This window comes from Oncorhynchus nerka, linkage group LG3 (assembly GCF_034236695.1).
Source record: "Oncorhynchus nerka isolate Pitt River linkage group LG3, Oner_Uvic_2.0, whole genome shotgun sequence".
Taxonomy (NCBI): Eukaryota; Metazoa; Chordata; class Actinopteri; order Salmoniformes; family Salmonidae; genus Oncorhynchus; species Oncorhynchus nerka.
In genome coordinates this window covers 31,469,079-31,490,455 of record NC_088398.1, presented here as the reverse complement: position 1 = coordinate 31,490,455, position 21,377 = coordinate 31,469,079, and the positions used below count along the sequence as shown (strand labels likewise).

The following is a 21,377-nucleotide window of genomic DNA, read 5'->3' as shown; positions in this document are numbered from 1 at the left end:
CCGCGCCCACTAATTGGCCACACCTGATCTAAATGAGTGCTTGTTTCCTTTGAAAAATACTAAAATGAATGAGAAAAAAACATGGCATGCTACAGTAGCTCCATCCTGGTGGTGCAGTGGACTAATTCCATGGACAGAGAGCAGATAATAAGTTCAAATCTCACTGATGCCGTGTCAGCTGATTAATGCCTAAGTAAATACATTTCCATGTATCCTATCTGTGCTTGGAGTTCAAAACAGTTAACCCAAACTAAACTAGCAGTGTTATGAAAAGTCTTATAGAAACATGTTCTCAGAATGTTATTTAATACCCTTCAAATAACCTATAATTTCCATTAATAAAACCCAAAAATGTACTTTCAGGGAACCATAGAAAAACTCTCAGCACCTCCCTGCAAACAAAAAAAATGTACTTTCCCAAAACATATGGTTTCGTTCCCAGAACCAATGGGTACATCAAGGACAAAAACCACCCGAGCCACTGCCTGTTCACACCGCAATCATCCAGAAGGTGAGGTCATACAGTTGCGTCAAAGCTGGGACGGAGAGACTGAGAAACAGCTTCTATATCAAGACCATCAGACTGCTAAACAACAATCACTAACTCAGAGAGGCTGCTGCCTACATTGAGACCCAATCACTGGACACTTTAATAAATGGATCACAAGTCAATGTAAACAATGCCACTTCAAATAATGCCACTTTAATAATGAATAACATATCTTACATTACTCATACCACATGTATATATTGTATTTTATACCATCTCCTGCACCTTGACTATGCTGCTCGGCCATCGCGCATCTATATACTTATATGTACATATTCTCATTCACCCCTTTAGATTTGTGTGTATTAGGTGTTTGGGAAATGTTAGATTACTTGTTAGATATTACTGCACTGTTGGAACTAGAAGCACAAGCATTTCGCTACACTCACATTAACATCTGCTTACCATGTGTATGTGACCAATAAAATTTGATTTGGAAGCAAAAACATACATTCCCACAACTTCCAAGGAACCAAATCGGGGTCTCTCCCCCTCTCTTTTCTCAAGAAAAGCAAAGCAATCACTTTTACCATGCTCAACATTAAATTATATTCAATTCTACTCTTATCTTAAACAAGTATGTATGTCTAGACAGACAGTCCTGTCACACATTCATCTCATAAAGTCTGATTCATCTCTTCTGGAAGGTCATAACTAAAGGAACCTAAGGATCTGTGTGTTTCTGGTATGACTCTTCATATAAGTGGTGTCTGTCCAGCCCAGTCCTTAATCTATCTTACATTCAGCTGTGAAAGTGATACTTAAACTGACTTTGACAAAACTTTAAACTATTTCATGACTCAGTAACAGTTTATCCATGTTTGTCATGGGGCGCACGTACAGTACTGTATGTCTGTAGGCATATGAGTCTCTAGCACATTTCAGAAGGAAAATGAAAATGATAAACAGCTTAAACAGGAGAAATGCTTTTATTAAAAAATGTCCTCCCTCATTCCTTCCACAAGCTTTCCCTCTACATTGAAAATCCTGATTTCTCCTGTGAGACACCACAGGCAATGTTTGCAAATCTTCACTGGGCACCAATGTCTCAGCCCAGAAAGTTAATACCGGCCCACTGTAAATAGCCTTATCTCATAAACACAAGTTATCCTCCACCTTCTCAGCCCTGATGGTGGATTGTTACAGTAAACTGCTGATGTGATATAGAAGGATATGAGACAACTTACACAGACTGCAAACCTGAGTAAACTGCCTTCCTCATAACTGATAATAAGTAATGGCACCGGGGAGGATGGCTGTCATTTTATTGGCTCTTAACCAACTGTGCTATTTTGTTGGTCTTTTCGCATTGTTTGTAATTTATTTTGTCCATAATGTTGCTGCTACCGTCTCTTATGGCCAAAAAGAGCTTATGGACATCAGAACAGCGATTACTCACCTTGAATTGACAAAGAACTTTTCTTTAATGAGTAGGACGAGAAGGATTTACTCCAGACACCCGAACAAGCCTTCATCCCCGTCATTCGCAGGACAAAGAGACTGAGATTTCGCAGAAGGAGATTGCAAGACAAAGGGTGGCAGTCTCTTTATATTTGAAAACAACAGCTGGTGCACGATATCTCAGGAAGTGTCAAGGTTGTGCTCGCCTGAGGCAGAATATCTCATGATAAGCTGTAGACCCTACTATCTACCAAGAGAGATTATCTGTATTTTTCGTAGCTGTCTACATACAAACAGACTGGCACTAAGACTGCTGGCACTAAGACCACACTCAATGAGCTGTAAACCACCATAAGTGTCACGCCCTGGTCTAAGTATTTTGTGTTTTCTTCATGTATTGGGTCAGGCCAGGGTGTGGCATAGAGTTTTTGTATTGTGGTGTGTTTTGTCTTGGGATTTTGGTATGTATGTATAGTGGGATTGTAGCTTAGTGGGGTGTTCTAGGAGAGTCTATGGCTGTCTGAAGTGGTTCTCAATCAGAGGCAGGTGTTTACCGTTGTCTCTGATTGGGAACCATATTTAGGCAGCCATATTCTTTGGTTGTATTGTGGGTGATTGTCCTTAGTGTCTTGATGTCCTGAGTCTGTGTTAGTTTGCACCAGTTTAGGCTGTTTCGGTTTTCATTACGTTTATTGTTTTGTTGAGTTTATATTTTGATTCGTGTTACGTTGTTTTATTAAACATGGATCGAAATCTACACGCTGCAGTTTGGTCCAACTCTCCTTCTCCATTAGAAAACCGTTACAATAAGCAAACAGGAAATAGCTCATCCAGGGGCGGCGCTCCTAGTGGCCGGGGACTTTTATACAGGGAAACTTAAATCGGTTTTGCTTAATTTCTAATCAGCATGTTAAATGTGCAACCAGAGGGAAAAAAATTATACACCACCTTTACTCCACACACAGAGACGCACAAAGTTCTCCCTCGCCCTCCATTTGGCAAATCTGACCATAATTCTATTCTCCTGATTCCTGCTACAAGCAAAATTTCAAGCAAGATGCACCAATGACTCAGACAATAAAAAAGTGGTCAGATGAAGCAGATGCTTAACTTCTTTGGGGTAGGGGGCAGTATTGGGAATTTTGGATGAAAAGCGTGCCCAAATTAAGCAGCCTGCTACTCAGCCATAAAAGCTAGAATATGCATATAATTAGATTTGGATAGAAAACACTCTGAAGTTTCTGAAACTGTTTGAATGATTATGTTATACTATAACAGAGTATAACAGAAATCATATGGCAGGCAAAAAAATCTGAGAAGAAATCCAACCAGGAAATGGGAAATCTGAGGTTTGTAGTTTTTGAACTCAGCCCCTATCGAATACACAGTGGGGTGTTAGTAATTTTGCACTTCCTAAGGCTTCCACTAGATGCCAACAGTCTTTAGAAACTTGTTTGATGCTTCTATAAATATGGGCGGAATGAGAGGGGAATGAGTCAGAGGTCTGCAAGCAGCCACAAGCTCAGTCTCGCGCGCTCACGTGAAAGGTAGCTGCGTTCCACTTCATTTCTGAAGACTAAGGAATTCTTCGGTTGAAATATTATTGAATATTTATGTTAAAAACATCCTAAAGATTGATTCCATACATCGTTTGACATGTTTCTACGAACTGTAACGGAACATTCACTTTTCCTCTGAAACTAGTGAACGCTCTTCATGAATGTGGATTACTGGACTGAACTTGCTAATTACAAAAGTAGCTATTTTGACAAATGATGGACATTATCGAACAAAACAAACATTTATTGTGGAACTGGGAATCCTGGGAGTGCATTCTGATGAAGATCAAAGGTAAGTGAATATTTATAATGCTATTTTGACTAATGTTGACTCCACAACATGGCGGATATACAGTATGTATGGGCTCTGAGTGCTGTACTCAGATTATAGCATGTTGTGCTTTTTCCGTAAAGTTTTTTTTTTAAATCTGACACAGCGGTTGCATTAAGGAGAAGTGTATCTATAATTCCGTGTATAATAGTATCTTTTATCAATGTTTATTATGAGTATTTCTGTGAATTGATGTGGCTCTCTGCAAAATCACCGGATGTTTTGGAACTACTGAACGTAACGCGCCAATGTAAACTCAGATATTTGGATATAAATATGAACTTTACCGAACAAAACATGCATGTATTGTGTAACATTAATTCCTATGAGTGTCATCTGATGAAGATCATCAAAGGTTAGTGATTCATTTTATCTATATTTCTGCTTTTTGTGACTCCTCTCTATGGTTGGAAAATGGTTGAATGCTTTCTGTGACTAGTTTCTGAGCTAACATAATGATATGTCGTGCTTTTGCCGAAAAGCATTTTTGAAATTAGAGACTGTGGTTGGATTAACGAGAAGTTTATCTTCAAAATAGTGTAAAATACTTCTATGTTTGGGGAATCTTAATTATGGCATTTCTGTTTTGAATTTGGCGCCCTGTAGTTTCACTGGCTGTTGAGAGGTGGGACGCTCACATCCCAAACGATCTCAGAGAGGTTAACTACTGCACTATTATGCTAGCAGAGACTGGAATATGTTCCGGGATTCTTCCGATGGCATCGAGGACGTCATCCGCACACTGACTGTGCTTACATACCCCAACCAGAAGCCATGAATTACAGGCAACATCCGCACTTACCTAAAGGGTAGAGCTGTCGCTTTCAAGGAGCGGGACTCGAACCCGGAAGCTTATAAGAAATTCTGCTATGCCCCCCAACAAACCATCAAACAGGCAAAGTGTCAATACAGGACTAAGACCGAATCGTACTACACCAGCTTCGACGCTCATCGGATGTGGCAGGGCTTGCAAACTATTACAGGGAAGCACAGCCGAGAGCTGCCCAGTGAAACAAGCTGCCCAGTGACACAGAGACCTGACCATTTGGTGCAAGGACAACTACCTCTCACTCAACGTGATCAAGACTACAGGATAAGGTGGACCGAGCACACCCCCATTCTCATCGATGGGGCTGTAGTGGTGCAGGTTGAGAGCTTCAAGTTCCTTGGCGTCCACATCACCAACAAATTAACAGGGTCCAGGCACACCAAGACAGTCGTGAAGAGGGCACAACAAAAACCAATCCCCCTCAGGAGACTGAAAAAATTTGACATGGTTCCTCAGATCCTAAAAGGTTCCTACAGCTGCACCATTGAGAGCATCCTGACAGATTGCATCCCTGCTTGGAATGGCAACTGCTCGGCCTCTGACCGCAAGGCACTATAGAGGGTAGTGCGTACGGCCCAGTACATCACTGGGGCCAAGCTTCCTGCCATCCAGGACCTCTATACCAGACGGTTCAGTCCCACCCTCGCCGCCCGGATGTACTCCAGATTGGAGTGGTCAGTCCAGATGAGAAAAGGGTGTTTAGCCCTCTCAAGCCAATGTCTCCACGCCTTCAGAACCTTGACAACAGCCAACAGCTCCCAGTCCCCCACACAACCTCCTCTCTCCCAACAATCCATCGTTTGCAGCACGCGATCCATGGCTGTGCCCAGACGTTGCAACATGGTCACGTGCTGCTGAAGGCGCTCCTCCACTGTGACTGGGAGGGCATCTGCTCCTGCTGACTCCATCTTCTGGGTGAGTGATTCTGTAAAGGCGTCTGTGTGTAGCTGGTGAGATGAGTCAGGAGCAGGACAGCAGATATGAGTAATAAAATACTTTACAAAAAATTTCAAACATAACACGTAATATACACAGCCACACAATATGGACCACAATACAACAAACAATCACTCACAAATACAACATGTAGAACAGGAGGATAAATAATAAACAAGTAATTGATCAAGTGAAGCCAGGTGTGATAAGACAAAGACAGAACAAATGGAAAATGAAAAGTGGTGGTGGTGGCTAGAAAGCCGGTGACGTCGACCGCCGAACGCCGCACGAACAAGTAGAGGGACAGACTTTGGCGGAAGTCGTGACAGTGCATGTTACAAATAACATGATTGTGATTGGATTTCCTTGCATTGCTCTGTTCTAGAATCCTATGTATACCATATTTTCACGGTGCTATTTCAGATGTATAATATGAACTAATATACTACCTTACATCTTGCCATGGGTGTGGCCCAGATAAAAGGAGCCTGGGTGAGTAAACTCACATATCTGTCTTGGTGCTTGGTCGATAATGTGTTCCCAAAGCTGTCTCTTTCCTCTTTGTTACCTGCCTGCCTGACTTCACCTCCGTTATAGTTTCACTGAAGGCCCCAGATTGGTGTAAATGTGGTAAATCTGTGTGTAAATCTGGTTTTAATTCAAATGGAATGGGAAAGTATTAATTATCACAACGCCTGCACTGAATTGGATGGTGTCTGATGGCAGCAAATGACTAGAACGTGAATGAAAAGTTTAGTATTTGTATTTATGGATCCCATTTTATGGATCCCATTTGCCAAGGCAGCAACTACTCTTCCAGGAGTCCAGCAAAATTAAGGCAGTTTATACCATTTTAAAAACATACATTCACAGACTGTGTGACCTCAGGCCCCTACTCCACCACTACCACATATATACAGTACAAAATCCATGTGTACTTGTGAGTATGTGTGTGTGTCTGCATGTGTCTGTGCCTATGTTTGTGTTGCTTCACAGTCTCCGCTGTTCCATAAGGTGTAAATGTACTGCTTGCATGAGTTACTTGATGTGGAATATAGTTCCATGTAGTCATGGCTCTATGTAGTACTGTGCACCTTCCATAGTCTGTTCTGGACTTGGGGACTGTGAAGATACCTCTTGTGGAATGTCTTGTGGGGTATGCATGGGTGTCCGAGCTGTGCGCCAGTAGTTCAAACAGACAGATCGGGTCAACATGTCAATACCTATCCACTTTGAGTCAGGAGAGATTGACATTCATATCATTAATATTAGCTCTCTGTGTATATGCAAGGGCCAGCCGTGCTGCCCTGTTCTGAAACAATTGCATAAGTCCTTTTTGTGGCACAGGTTAAGACAAAACTACAGCCTGTAGGACCTGCCTTGATGACAGTGCTGTCAAGAAGGTAGAACAGCGCCTTATCATGGACGTACTTCTCCCCATCTTAGCTAATGTTGTGACAATATGTTTTGACCATGACATTTTTACAATCCAGGGTAACTCCAAGCAGTTTAGTCACATCAACTTGCTCAATTTCCACATTTTTATTCCAAGATTAGTTGAGGTTTTAGGTTTAGTGAATGATTTGTCCCAAATACAATGCTTTAAGATTTTGAAATATTTAGGACTAAGTTATTCCTTGCCACCCACTCTGAAACTAACTGCAACTATTTGTTAAGTCATTTCAGTCGCTGTAGTAGCTGACATGTATAGTGTTGGGTTAGTAAAGAGTGAAAAAAGTAATGGGCCTAGAAAGCTGCCTTGGGGAAATCCTGATTCTACCTGGATTATGTTGGAGAGGCAGGCTACCATTAAAGTGCACCCTCTGTGTTCTGTTAGACAATAAAGCAGGGGGTGTAAATCCATAACATAAGTTTTGCCAGCAGCAGACTATGATCGATAATGTCAAAAGCCGCACTGAAGTCTAACACAACAGTCTCCACAATATTCATCAATCATCCATTTCTTTCAGCCAATCATCAGTCATTTGTGTAAGTGCTGTGCTTGTTGAATGTCCTTCTCTATAAACATGCTGAAAGTTTGTTCCAAAAGTTTACTACGGGTTGGTAAGACTGATTGGTCGGCTATTTGAGCAGGTAAAGGGGGATTTACTATTCTTAGGGAGTGGAATGACATTTTCTTCCCTCCAAGCCTGGTGGCACACACATTCCAATAGGCTTAAATAAAAAATATGGCATATAGGAGGAGTATAGTGTCAGCATTTGTTGCTGGCATGTCATGCCTAAATTTGCTAATCTTGCCAATGAAAAAAATCATTAAAGTAATTGGCAATATCAGTTGGTTTTGTGAGGAATGAGCCATCTGATTCAACGAATGATGAGTTGATGAGTTTGCCTTTTTCCCCAGAATTTCATTTAAGGTGCTCCAAAGCTTTTTACAATAATTATTTATTTCACTTATCTTTGTTTCTGTCACACCCTGATCTGTTTCTCCTGTCTTTGTGCTGGTCTCCACCCCTCTCCAGGTGTCGCCCATCTTCCCCAGTGTATTTATACCGGTGTTCTGTTTGTCTATTGCCAGTTTGTTTTGTGAAACCTACCAGCTCCTTGCTCCTGTTTGTTCTTGTTCCTGTTTTATAGTCTTTCCCGTTTTGACCTTTCTGCCTGCCCTGACCCTGAGCCTGCCTGCCGTTCTATGCCTTGCCACACTTCTCTGGATTATTCACCCCTGCCTGCCCTGACCCTGAGACTACCTGCTGTTCTGAACGTGTTGCACCCTTTCTGAACGTGTTGCCTGCCCCTGTACTAGAAATAAACTTTTGTTACTTCGACACTGTCTGCATCTGGGTCATATCTGAAACCTGATAGTTTCAGTGTAGTTCCTTCTTTTTATTCAATTTAGTCACTCAATTTGCAATACGTTTTCCAATCGGTTGTGCAGCCAGACTTATTTGCCATTTATTTTGCCTCATCCCTCTCAACCGTACATTTTTTCAATTCCTCATCAATCCATGGGGATTTAACCATTTTTACAGTCATTTTCTTAACCTTTTGAACCTATGGGGGCGCTATTTCATTATTGGTTAAAAAAACGTGCCCGTTTTAAGCGCAATATTTTGTCACAAAAATATGCTCGAGTATGCATATAATTGACAGCTTTGGAAAGAAAACACTCTGACGTTTCCAAAACTGCAAAGATATTATCTGTGAGTGCCCCAGAACTGATGCTACAGGCGAAACCAAGATGAAACTTCAAACAGGAAATGAGCAGGATTTTTGAGTCTCTGTTTTCCAATGTCTCCTTATATGGCTGTGAATGCGCCAGGAATGAGCCTGCCCTTTCTATCGTTTCCCCAAGGTGTCTGCAGCATTGTGACGTAGTTGTAGGCATATCATTGGAAGATTGGCCATAAGAGACTACATTTACCAGGTGTCCGCCGGGTGTCCTTTGTTCAAATTGCTGCGTAATCTACAAGCTGCACGCAGTCATCCAGTGATTGAGAGGAGACTTCCACGAACGATATATCATGAAGAGATATGTGAAAAACACCTTGAGGATTGATTCTAAACAACGTTTACCATGTTTCAGTCGATATTATGGAGTTAATTTGGAAAAAAGTTCTGCGTTTTGATGACTGAATTTTCGTTTTTTTTTGGTAGCCAAACATGACGCAGAAAACGGAGCGATTTCTCCTGCACAAATAATCTTTCAGGAAAAACGGAACATTTGCTTTCTAACTGAGTCTCCTCATTGAAAACATCTGAAGTTCTTCAAAGGTAAATGATTTTATTTGAATGCTTTTCTGTTTTTGTGAAAATGTTGCCTGCTGAATGCTAACGCTAAATGCTACGCTAGCTATCAATAGCTATCAATACTGTTACACAAATGCTTGTTTTGCTATGGTTGAGAAGCATATTTTTGAAAATCTGAGATGACAGTGTTGTTAACAAAAGGCTAAGCTTGAGAGCTAGCATATTGATTTCATTTCATTTGCGATTTTCATGAATAGTTAACCCATTATGGTAATGGGCTTGAGGCTGTAGTCACGATCCCGGATCCGGGATGGCTCGACGCAAGAAGTTAATGGCTGCATGCTTATTAGCAACTGGAATAAGCAATTTCATAAATGTCAAGTGCAGTGTCTGTTTGCTCCTCATTACACACCACGGACCAACAGATATTATTTTTATTAATAACATAGGAATCACAACAAAACTTATTGTACAACCTCTTATGACCACTCATTCCTGTGCTGTTTGTTTGTAACTACCCTGGTAGTTTGACTGATAACCTGAACCAGGTTGCAGGCACTGGTGACATTTTTAAGCTTTTTCTTGAGTGGGCAGCTTGATGAGAGCCAGTGAATATTTATTATACTTATTTATTATACTTCTCTGTTTATCACATACATTATCAAGCATTTCACACGTTAACCTCTTGCTCCTACCTGACACGCAGGCGTCCCATCTAGACATCTGGAAATGCAAATGCCCTACGCTAAATGCTAATAGTACTAGTTAAAACTCAAACGTTCATTAAAATACACATGCAGGGTAGTGAATTAAAGCTACACTCGTTGTGAATCCAGCCAACAAGTCAGATTTTTAAAATGCTTTTCGGCGAAAGCATGAGAAGCTATTATCTGATAGCATGTAACACCCCAAAAGACCCGCAGGGGACGTAAACAAAATAATTAGCATAGTCGGCGTTACACTAAACGCACCAATAAAATATAAAACATTCATTACCTTTGACCATCTTCTTTGTTGGCACTCCTAGATGTCCCATAAACATCACTATTGGGTCTTTTTTTCGTTTAAATCGGTCCATATATAGCCTAGATATCAATCTATGAAGACTGTAATCAAGGAAAAAAACATTGTTTTATAACGCAACGTCATTTTTTTAATTAAAAAAGTCGACGATAAACTTTCACAAAACACTTCGAAATACTTTTGTAATGCAACTTTAGGTATTAGTAAACGTTAATAAGCGATCAAATTGACGAGGCGATGTAAATTCTATAGCTCTACGTCTGGAAATAATGTCCGGGTAAATCTCAACCAAAATATCCGGTCGGAGACCGGAAGAAAGGCAATGCCTTGCGTCTTTTTGACCCAAGAAACAAAAGGTAGGCAAATGACAAGACTGTTGACATCGTGTGGAAGCTGTAGGTATTGCAACCTCAGCCCCATTAAATGTGGTTCACCTTTATCAATGGGTTCAAGTCGCGCATGGATATATTTTTCCATTTTCAGTGATCAGATTTTCCTGCACTTTTCAATGAAACGCACGTTCTGTTATAGTCACAGCCGTGATTTAACCAGTTTTATAAACGTCTGAGTGTTTTCTATCCACACATACTAATCATATGCATATACTATATTCCTGGCATGAGTAGCAGGGCGCTGAAATGTTGCGCGATTTTTAACAGAATGTTCGAAAAAGTAAGCCCTAAGCTTAAGTGGTTCATCTCTGGGATATGTGGGACGGTAAGCATCCCAACTCACCAACAGCTAGTGAAATTGCAGGGCGCCAAATTCAAAACAACAGAAATCCCGTAATTAAAATTCCTCAAACTATTTTACACCATTTTAAAGATAAACTTGTTGTAAATCCAGCCACAGTGTCCGATTTCAAAAAGGCTTTACGACGAAAGCACACCAAACGATTGCGTTTAGGTCAGTACCTAGTCACAGAGAAACACAGCAGTTTTTCCAGCCAAAGAGAGGAGTCACAAAAAGCAGAAATAGAGATCAAATGAATCACTAACCTTTGATGGTCTTCATCAGATGACACTCATAGGACTATGTTACACAATACACGTATGTTTTGTTTGGTAAAGTTCATATTTACATCCAAAAATCTCAGTTTACATTGGCACGTTATGTTCAGTAGTTCCAAAACATCTGGTGATTTTGCAGAGAGCCACATCAATTTACAGAAATACTCATAATCAACATTGCTAAAAGATACAAGTGTTATGCATGGAATTTTAGATCCACTTCTCCTTAATGCAACCGCTGTGTCATATTTCAAAAAAAAAAACTTTACGGAAAAAGCAAACCATGCAATAATCTGAGTACGGCGCTCAGACACAAAAACAAGCCATGCAGATACGCCATGTTGTGGAGTCAACAGAAGTCAGAAATAGCATTATAAATATTCACTTACTTTTGATGATCTTCATCGGAATGCACTCCCAGGAATCCCAGTTCAACGGTAAATGTTTGTTTTGTTCGTTTTTGTTTGCGTGTTTAGTACACAATCCAAACTCACGAGGCGCGGGCAAGTCCAGGCGAAAGTTCATACGAAAAGTCATATTACAGTTTGTAGAAACATGTCAAACAAAGTATAGAATAAATCTTTAGGATGTTTTTATCAGAAATCTTCAATAATGTTTCAACTGGAGAATTCCTTTGTCTGTAGAAATGCAATGGAAAGCAGCCAACTCTCACGGGGGCACGCGAGACTGAGCTCATGCCACTCTGCCAGACATCTGACTCAATCAGCTCTCATTCCCCCCTCCTTCACAGTAGAAGCCTCAAACAAGGTTCTAAAGACTGTTGACATCTACTGGAAGCCTTAGGAAGTTCAATATGAGCCCATAGACACTGTATATTCGATAGGCAATGACTTGAAAGACGACAAACCTCAGATTTCCCACTTCCTGGTTGGATTTTTTCTCAGGTTTTTGCCTGCCATATGAGTTCTGTTATACTCACAGACATCATTCGAACAGTTTTAGAAACTTCAGAGTGTTTTCTATCCAATACTAATAATGATATGCATATTCTAGCTTTCAGGCCTGAGTAGCAGGCAGTTTACTCTGGGCACCTTTTTGTCCAAGCTACTCAATACTGCCCCCCAGTCCCAAAGAAGTAAACCAGATATTGACTGTTAGCACTTGGTGGTCTTTAGCAGCTTCCCACAAGAATGGGCTTTAGGTGAGGCTGTTGAACCTGTACCCATATTACTTCAACAGTATTTAACATGACACCCTCTCTAATCTGTACAGGAATGTGGTTCTGATTATAAACAGCAACACCTCCACCATTGGCAATACTATATTTTCTGTAAATGTTATAACCTTGTATTGCTACCACTGTATCATCAAAAATATTATCTAAATGAGTATCAGAGATAGTTATAATATGAATGTCATCTGTTACTAGCAAATTATTGACTTCATGAGCTTTACTGGGAAGCTTAGCAGCAGTAGATGTGCTCATGTTCTTTATGTTAGTGCAGGGTGAGCTGCTCACAGGCGACTTCCTCCTAGGGCACAGAGATATGCAGTTTAACAGTTTGGGATCGTTGGAGTTATACATTATGAATGTAATGTGTTTGTTGCTTGGTGGTATGAAGTGATTTCATGGAAATCAGCATCCCCTGCATTGTGATTAAAAAAGAGCCTTCACTTCATCTCCCTTTAGGAATTTTTGGACCTTCTTCAGAGTGACTGTAGTCTCCCCCATCAAATGTAGTGAGTGGGAGGTGTGTGAGGTGTTTAAGGCCCGGAATGATTCCCTGTTTAATTGATTGTAGTGAGTCATATAATTGTGTCGTCTGCCTCTCAGCACAGTTTGTTATCTTCCGTAATATCTATTTTTTTTCTATCAGCCATCCATTTGTTCTGCCACTTTATCTCCTATTCTATTATGTCATTATGGTGTCTTAGGGGGTTTTCATCCAAGTTAATTTTGCTTCTCTAACGTCACACTGAATCCCATTACCCATTAATAGAATAGGAAGGCATCCACACTATGGAGTGTTTCCTAAACACTCCCAGCTTCTGGACAGCTTCAGCATCTCATTTGAGCAAACATGCACGTGGGAACACGCACAAAGACTGTAAATCACACCTAAGAAGAGCAGGCACTAGCTGCTTAGAAAGCCAATGTGTATGTTGTTGGCTCGCACATTGCCATTCTATCTAAGGATTGTAATCCAGGGAGGAAAACATCACACATTAAGACTTGAAGTCTCATACCACCCCAGTCCTGTTTTTTTTATCATTTCTGATACAGATACCCCATCCACAAAGTGATAGTGATACTTGCATTAGATACCATAGTGGATACCAGGTTAGCACCAGATGAAACTTCAATACTGTGAAGCGTAATAAGAGCAGGAACCCACCAGGCAGGAGGTCAGAAGAGGCGTAGGGCGAGTTGTGTGTCCGGTAGAGCTGCCAGTCAAAGTCATCCTCCTCGCCTTGGGTGAAGTCACACAGACTGGGCTCAGAATCCTCGTCAAAGGTGCAGCCTGCTGCTGAGGAAAGAGAGAGGAGATGACATTAAGTGGGAGGTCACACATGATGAAGTAAATATTCAATATCAAGGGATTAATGGATTATATTTTTTAATGGTTTGCACATAATCACATTTAATTTGAAATTGAAACTAATCATAGATTTAGTCCAAGATGGACACACGTTTCAGCCATTGCCACCATAAATCAGTATTTGCATCTTATTTGTACTTCCCTTATGATAACAGGGGGCTCCATAGAGAATAAAGGGGTTGATGCAGTACTGTAGGCGAGAACCCACCATCAACCCCCAACCACACCTGCCTTCACTTTAGAAACGTTCCACTATAGTTCTTATTCCAGTGTTGTTGTGTAGTGGCTTGTTTGGGCCATATTTCACCACGATATCCCCTCTGATCTTCTTTCAATAACTGAGATGGGACAGATGCCAGACAACTAACTGGGAAATCCATTTCCCACTTCACCCAGACACTAATAGCCTGGTGCAATGCAATCTGTACTCCACTCCAGCACCCCTGACACTCTCACTCACCAACACACTAAGGTTGGTTAAAGTAAACTAAAACTGAAAACTGATCTTGAAAAAACAATTTGTAAACTGAAATAAAATAATTAACAAACCCGTTTGAAAAACAGACTATACTGAAACCATTATCTTTGACTCAAAAACTATTTAAATAAAAGCCATTATGAATTAGATTAGGCTTTTTTTGTATTGGGGTTTTCAAGCTTCTGAATCTGTCAGGTCTCACTGAGATTGACTTTATAATTTCAAGGTAGACTCAGCGAGATTACGTTGCCACGAACAGCACCGTAGATATTGATTGGGAGCGTTTGAGTGGTAAGGCTAAAGCAACTGACTGTAGACGACAGTCGAGGAGTAAAGTCAGGGGAGGCGCATTTGCCGAAAGTTAGACACTAATGTGGTTTTCTAACAGCAAGGCTCAGATAATCATGGCAGTGTTGCAATTGTTGAAAATGTTGAAAATAAACATGCATCTAACCCTCATATTACACACACTCAAACTGAAATCATAACATAAAATTGTGTGTGTACAGTCGTGGCCAAAAGTTGAGAATGACACAAATATTAATTTTCAAAGTCTGCTGCCTCAGTTTGTATGATGGCAATTTGCATATACTCCAGAATGTTATGAAGAGTGATCAGATGAATTCCAATTAATTGCAAAGTCCCTCTTTGCCATGGAAATGAACTGAACCCCCCCCAAAACATTTCCACTCCATTCCAGCCCTGCCACAAAAGGACCAGCTGACATCATGTCAGTGATTCTCTCATTAACACAGTTGTGAGTGATGACGAGGACAAGGCAGGAGATCACTCTGCCATGCTGATGGAGTTCGAATAACAGACTGGAAGCTTCAAAAGGAGGGTGGTGATTGGAATCATTGTTCTTCCTCTGTCAATCATGGTTACCTGCAAGGAAACACGTGCCGTCATCATAGCGTTGCACAAAAATGGCTTCACAGGCAGGGATATTGCTGCCAGTAAGATTGCACCTAAATCAACCATTTATTGGATCATCAAGAAGTTCAAGGAGAGCGGTTCAATTGTTGTGAAGAAGGCTTCAGGGCGCCCAAGAAAGTCCAGCAAGCGCCAGGACCGTCTCCTCAAGTTGATTCAGCTGCGGGATGTGGGGCACCACCAGTACAGAGCTTGCTCAGGAATGGCAGCAGGCAGGTGTGAGTGAATCTGCACGCACAGTGAGGCAAAGACTTTTGGAGGATGGCCTGGTGTCAAGAAGGGCAGCAAAGAAGCCACTTGTCTCCAGGAAAAACATCAGGGACAGACTGATATTCTGCAAAAGGTACAGGGATTGGACTGCTGAGGACTGGGGTAAAGTCATTTTCTCTGAATCCCCTTTCCGATTTTTTTGGGGCATTCGGAAAAAAGCTTGTCTGGAGAAGACATGAAGACATCCTGTGTCATGCCAACAGTAAAGCATCCTGAGACCATTCATGTGTGGGGTTGCTTCTCAGCCAAGGGAGTGGGCTCACTCACAATTTTGCCTAAGAACACAGTCATGAATAAAGCATGGTACCAACACATCCTCCGAGAGCAACTTCTCCCAACCATCCAGGAACAGTTTGGTGACGAACAATGCCTTTTCCAGCATGACCGAGCACCTTGCCATAAGGCAAAAGTGATAATTAAGTAGCTCAGGGAACAAAACATCAATATTTTGAGTCCATGGCCAAGAAACTCCCCAGACCTTAATCCCATTGAGAACTTGTGGTCAATCCTCAAGAGGCAGGTGGACAAACAAAATCCCACAAATTCTGACAAACTCCAAGCATTGATTATGCAAGAATGGGCTGCCATCAGTCAGGATGTGGACCAGAAGCGAATTGACAGTATGCCAGTGCAGATTGCAGAGGTCTTGAAAAAGAAGGGTCAACACTGCAAATATTGACTCTTTGCATCGTCTCTTGTAATTGTCAATAAAATCCTTTGACATTTATGAAATGCTTGTAATTATACTTCATAGTAACATTTGACAAAAATATCTAAAGACACTGAAGCAGCAAACTTTGTGGAAATTAATATTTGTGTCATTCTCAAAACTTTTGGCCACGACTGTACATTGTACAATCAATTAGTGAGAGAGAGCTTCAAATGTCAAATGTATTTTTATGTATCCACTGTACACATACAGTGCCTTCGGGAAGTATTCCAGTTAGTCAATTTACAGCCTTGTTCTAAAATGGCAACAAAAAAAATACATCCACAGCAATCTACACACAATATCCCATTATGGCAAAGAGAAAACAGGTTTTTATAAATGTTTGTACATTTATAAAAAAATTAAATATAAATACCTTTTTTACATAAGTATTCAGACCCTTCACCAAGAGACTATAAATTGAGCTCAGGTGCATCCTGTTTCCATTGATCATACTTGAGATGTTTCTACAACTTGATTGGAGTTCACCGGTGGAAAATTCAATTGTTTGGACATGATTTGGAAAGGCACCCACACCTGTCTATATAAGGTCCCACTGTTGACAGTGCATGTCAAAGAAAAACCAAGCTACGAGGTTGAATGAATTGTCCGTAGGGGTTCGAGACAGGATTGTGTTGAGGCACAGATCTGGGGAAGGGTACCAAAAAATGTCTGCATCATTGAAGGTCCCCAAGAACACAGTGGCCTCCATTTTTAACCACCAAGACTCTTCCTAGAGCTGGCCGCTGAGCAATCTGGGGAGAAGGGCCTTGGTCAGGGAGGTGACCAGATAGAGTTCCTCTGTGGAGATGGAAGAACCTTCCAGAAGGACAACCATCTCTGCAGCACTCCACCAATAAGGCCTTAATGGTAGAGTGGCCAGACGGAAGCCACTCATCAGTGAAAGGCAAATGACAGCCTGCTTGGAGTTTGCCAAAATCACCTAAAGACTCTCAGACCATGAGAAACAATATTCTCTGGTCTGATAAAACCAAGATTGAACTCTTTGGCCTGAAAGCCAAGCATCACGTCTGGAGGAAACCTGGCAACGTCCCTACGGTGAAGCATTGAGGTGGCAGCATCATGCTGTGGGGATGTATTTCAGGTGCAGGGACTGACAGACCTGTCAGGATCGAGGGAAAGATGAACGGAGAAAAGTATAGAGATCCTTGATGAAAATTTCTCCAGAGCGCGCAGGATCTTAGACTGGGGTGAAGGTTCCCCTTGCAACAGGCCAATGACCCTAAGCACACAGTCAAGACAATCCAGGAGTGGCTTCGGGACAAGTCTCTGAATGTCCTTGAGTGGCCCAGCCAGAGCCCGGACATGTTCCCTGTAATATTTGTGTTGTGGAGAAATGACCAGGCAGGAGACGGGAGTACAGTTAGTTGTCGTTTAGTCAAAAACCCCTCGTGCTCTACAGTTCGCGGCATTCCAGTGCGCATGTGCATTTCCTATTAGGTGTAGTAACGTAACACTGCCGTAATGCATTACTGCTTAGTAACAGCACAGTAACTAATATAAACAGATGTAGATCCCAGATACTACACTCCTCCCCCATAGTGTTTAACTCCCAGAGAACAAGGTAAATACGTTAGGTAACTACTAATGCAATATCTGAACAATGCATTCTTAAACATTTTTCAACTACTGGGTTGAAGCAGACTTTTCAGAGCCCAGCACAAATCCAGAGGATTATTCTGCCCCGAAGATGGAGTTTGTGTCCTAATAACTAACCCAGGTAATGTCCTTTTTCTTTCCTTTTATCTAGGACATATTAAAGTGTTTGTTTTACTGTCCGTTACCTCCTTAACCAGCTCAACTCACAGGTCAAGCTTTTGAGGTGCCCTTCGCTCTCGAATAGGATATCTCCGCTCCTCCTGGGCTTCCTGTGGTGGGCCAGGTTTGGGTGGAAGGTCAGGCTCGGTCTCTTCCGTACGACCACAGTCAGGAGAATAGTCCTGGGGGTCGTTATTGTTCTTGTTCTCTCGGTATGTCTCTGCTGGGGCGTTGGACCGTAGTAGATGATCGACATGAACGTTGACCTGGCGATGACCAATTTGGACTTGGTAAGTCAAAGGTCCTCTGCGTTGCAAGATCACACCTGAGTTCCACAGGCGCTTGGGGTGTCTGAAATCACGTACCATCACACTCTCTTCCTCTTTGAATTCTCTGACAGTCTGAGTGTCTGTCATGAGCTTTCTTCTCAATTTGAGCATCATTTTTCTCACTTGGTGACAGAGTCCGTGATGCAAATGCAATAGGGTGTTCTTCACCTGACGGTAGAACATGTGAGATGACGGCTCCTACTCCGTATGGAGATGCATCACACGCGAGTCTCAGCTTCATCTCTGTGTTATAGTGGGCAAGCCACTTGCTCTTTAGCAGACGCTGTTTGCAAGTCTTGAATGCTTCTTCGCATTGTGGGGACCAATTCCACTTTGTATCAGCCTGCAGCAGTTGGTGAAGCGGATGCAACAATGTGGACAAGTTTGCCACAAACTTTCCGTAATAGTTCAGGAGCCCCAAAAATGACCTCAGCTCTGAGATATTTGTGGGTGCTGGAGCGTTTACGATTGCTTCCACCTTGCTGTTGGTTGGGTGCAGGCCTTGTGCATCAATCTTGTATCCGAGATACTCCACTGAGTCCTGGAGGAACTCACACTTGCTGCGTTTCATTCTCACTCCGTATTTCTCCAGTCTTGACATCACTTTGTCCAGCACTACAAGGTGCTCTCCAATGGTTGGTGCTGACACGAGGATGTCGTCCATGAAGCACACAACATGGTCTATACCGTCCAAGATCTGATCCATTGTTTGTTGGAATATCGCTGGAGCTGTCGAGATTCCATAGGCCAAGCGATTGAATCTGAATAGCCCCTTGTGTGTATTGATGGTCAGATACTGTTCTGACTCCGGATCCAGCTTCAGTTGCTGATAAGCGAATGCCAGGTCCAGCTTACTGAAAACCTTCCCACCAGCTAGAGTGGCAAACAGATCTTCAGCGTTTGGTAGTGGATATTCCTCTGGTAGTATGCAGCGATTTACTGTGACCTTGTAGTCACCGCACATTCTGACGGTCTTGTCTTTCTTTGGGACTACAACAATCGGAGCGGCCCAGTCGCTCCTCGCTACTTTCGTTATTATGTTATTCTTCTGTAGGCGGTCCAGTTCCTTCTCTACTGCTTCCTTAAGAGCATAGGGAACCGGACGTGGTTTGTTAAAGATAGGCTTGGTTCCTTCTTGCACTCGGACTTTTGCTGTGAAGTCTTGTATTTCACCATAGCCATCTTTGAAAAGATCTTTGTGCGTCTCCAGCATGTTAGTGAGTGTAGCCTGACTCACTGGTTTGTCATTTCTGAGACTGAAGATTTCTCCCCAGTTCAACCTGATCTTTTGTAGCCAGTTTCTGCCTAGCAAGGCTGATTTTTCTCCTTTAACAATGACAAGCGGTAGCGTCCACTCCTTCCCCTCATACCGGACTGGTACCTGGATCTGCCCTAACACAGGAATAGTGTCACCAGTGTATGAAGGAAGGCGGATGGACGTGGGCTGAAGAGGGCACTCTTTCAGTTTTTCTTTGTAGAGTCTCTCTGGAACCAGGGATACAGACGCTCCGGTGTCCAGCTGCATTTTTACTGGTTTTCCCGCTAACTCCATGTTGAGATAGATTCCATCTTTTAGTTGTTGAGCTGTGTACACTGTGAACAGTTCCACTACTGTTTCAGTTGTACCTTCCTCTTCTTGTGCTGCGTCTGACACTTTGTGCGCTCTTGCTGTGCGTTTCGAGGCTTTACACACTCTCTGTAAATGTCCAACCTTTCCACAATTGTGGCACTTTTCCTTTTGGAATCGACATTCACTGTGCTGATGATTATCTCCCCCACATCTGTAGCAACTTGGCTTAGACCCTTGAGATGTGGGCTGCTTTGTTCTTGTGTAACCTTGAGGACGGGACTGAAAAAAGTGTGACTTTTGTGAGCTTTTTTCACCACGTGCATCACTGACCTTGTGAACACCTTTCTGACGTTCTGCATGTCCCGATAGCTCAATAGTATCCCTGTGGGCAAGCTCGAGTCCAAGTGCTATATCACAGGCTTTCTTAAAGGTCAGGTCCTTCTCTGACAGGAGCCTTCTGTGATATGCTTCACCTGTGAGACCACATACAAACTTGTCTCGGAGAGCATCATCAAGAAATCGTGCAAACTCACATGTACTTGCCAGCCTTTTCAAAGCAAGGATGTAGTCAGCCACGGTTTCCCCTTGACTCTGGTGACGTTGGTAAAATCTGAAACGTTCTGCAATGAGAATTGGCTTAGGCTTGAAATACCTTGAAAGAGTTTCAGTCAGTTCTGCATAGTTCAACTCCACTGCTTTCATTGGTTCAATGAGACCTTTCAGCAATCCATACTCAGTTGGACCCAAAACACTGAGAAATACGTCTGCTTTCTTTCCATCTTTGATTTCATTTGCAGGCAGCCAACGCTCAAAACGCTCCAAATAGGAATCAAAATCCTCTTTTGTAGCCTCAAACTCTGGTACTCGACCAATGGTTGCCATTTTCACAGTTAATTGTTCAGTTTCCTTATATTCCTGAATATTCATCTACTTCTTCACTTCAGAAGTTTCTGCAATTACTTCATTCACTGCACTCATTTGTATTAATGTACACACCGTGTTATGTCCCTTCTTCCTTTTTTTTCTCTTCCTTGACAATATTTCTCCACTGAGATCGCCTAATTTCAATGGGTTCAATGACAGTTTCTTTTATTTAACCACCAGAGGGCAGTGTCGCTATTCTGGACTCCAATAGTCTTGCTACTTGGCAGCTCCTGAATACTGTACTAGCAGTGCTAGCCTACCTTACTGGCGAAAGAAAATAAAAAATAACTGACGAATTACATACTTTTTTTGAGTTTCATTACTCACGCAACATTCTTCCCTTCAAGCAATGTCCGTTTATGTAGTTTAATCACCTCGTCGCCACTGTAATATTTGTGTTGTGGAGAAATGACCAGGCAGGAGACGGGAGTACAGTTAGTTGTCGTTTAGTCAAAAACCCCTCGTGCTCTACAG

At 42.0% G+C, this 21,377-nt stretch overlaps 2 protein-coding genes across 3 annotated transcripts in view; both read right to left on the bottom strand.

Annotated features, from left to right (window-relative positions):
• Positions 1 to 21,377, bottom strand: part of ptprub (protein tyrosine phosphatase receptor type Ub) — a 375,002-nt gene that overhangs the window by 267,753 nt on the left and 85,872 nt on the right. The window contains exon 2 of one of the 2 annotated variants that reach the window (XM_065011362.1): positions 13,708 to 13,839. In XM_065011362.1, the coding sequence (XP_064867434.1) occupies positions 13,708 to 13,839 (132 nt within the window). The remainder of the gene's footprint in view (positions 1 to 13,707; positions 13,840 to 21,377) is intronic. The other variant, XM_065011367.1, reaches the window with a different exon arrangement.
• On the bottom strand, positions 18,438 to 19,934 carry LOC135563591 (uncharacterized protein K02A2.6-like). Its single transcript, XM_065006421.1, has one exon. The coding sequence runs from the start codon at positions 19,932 to 19,934 to the stop codon at positions 18,438 to 18,440; it is 1,497 nt and encodes a 498-aa protein (XP_064862493.1).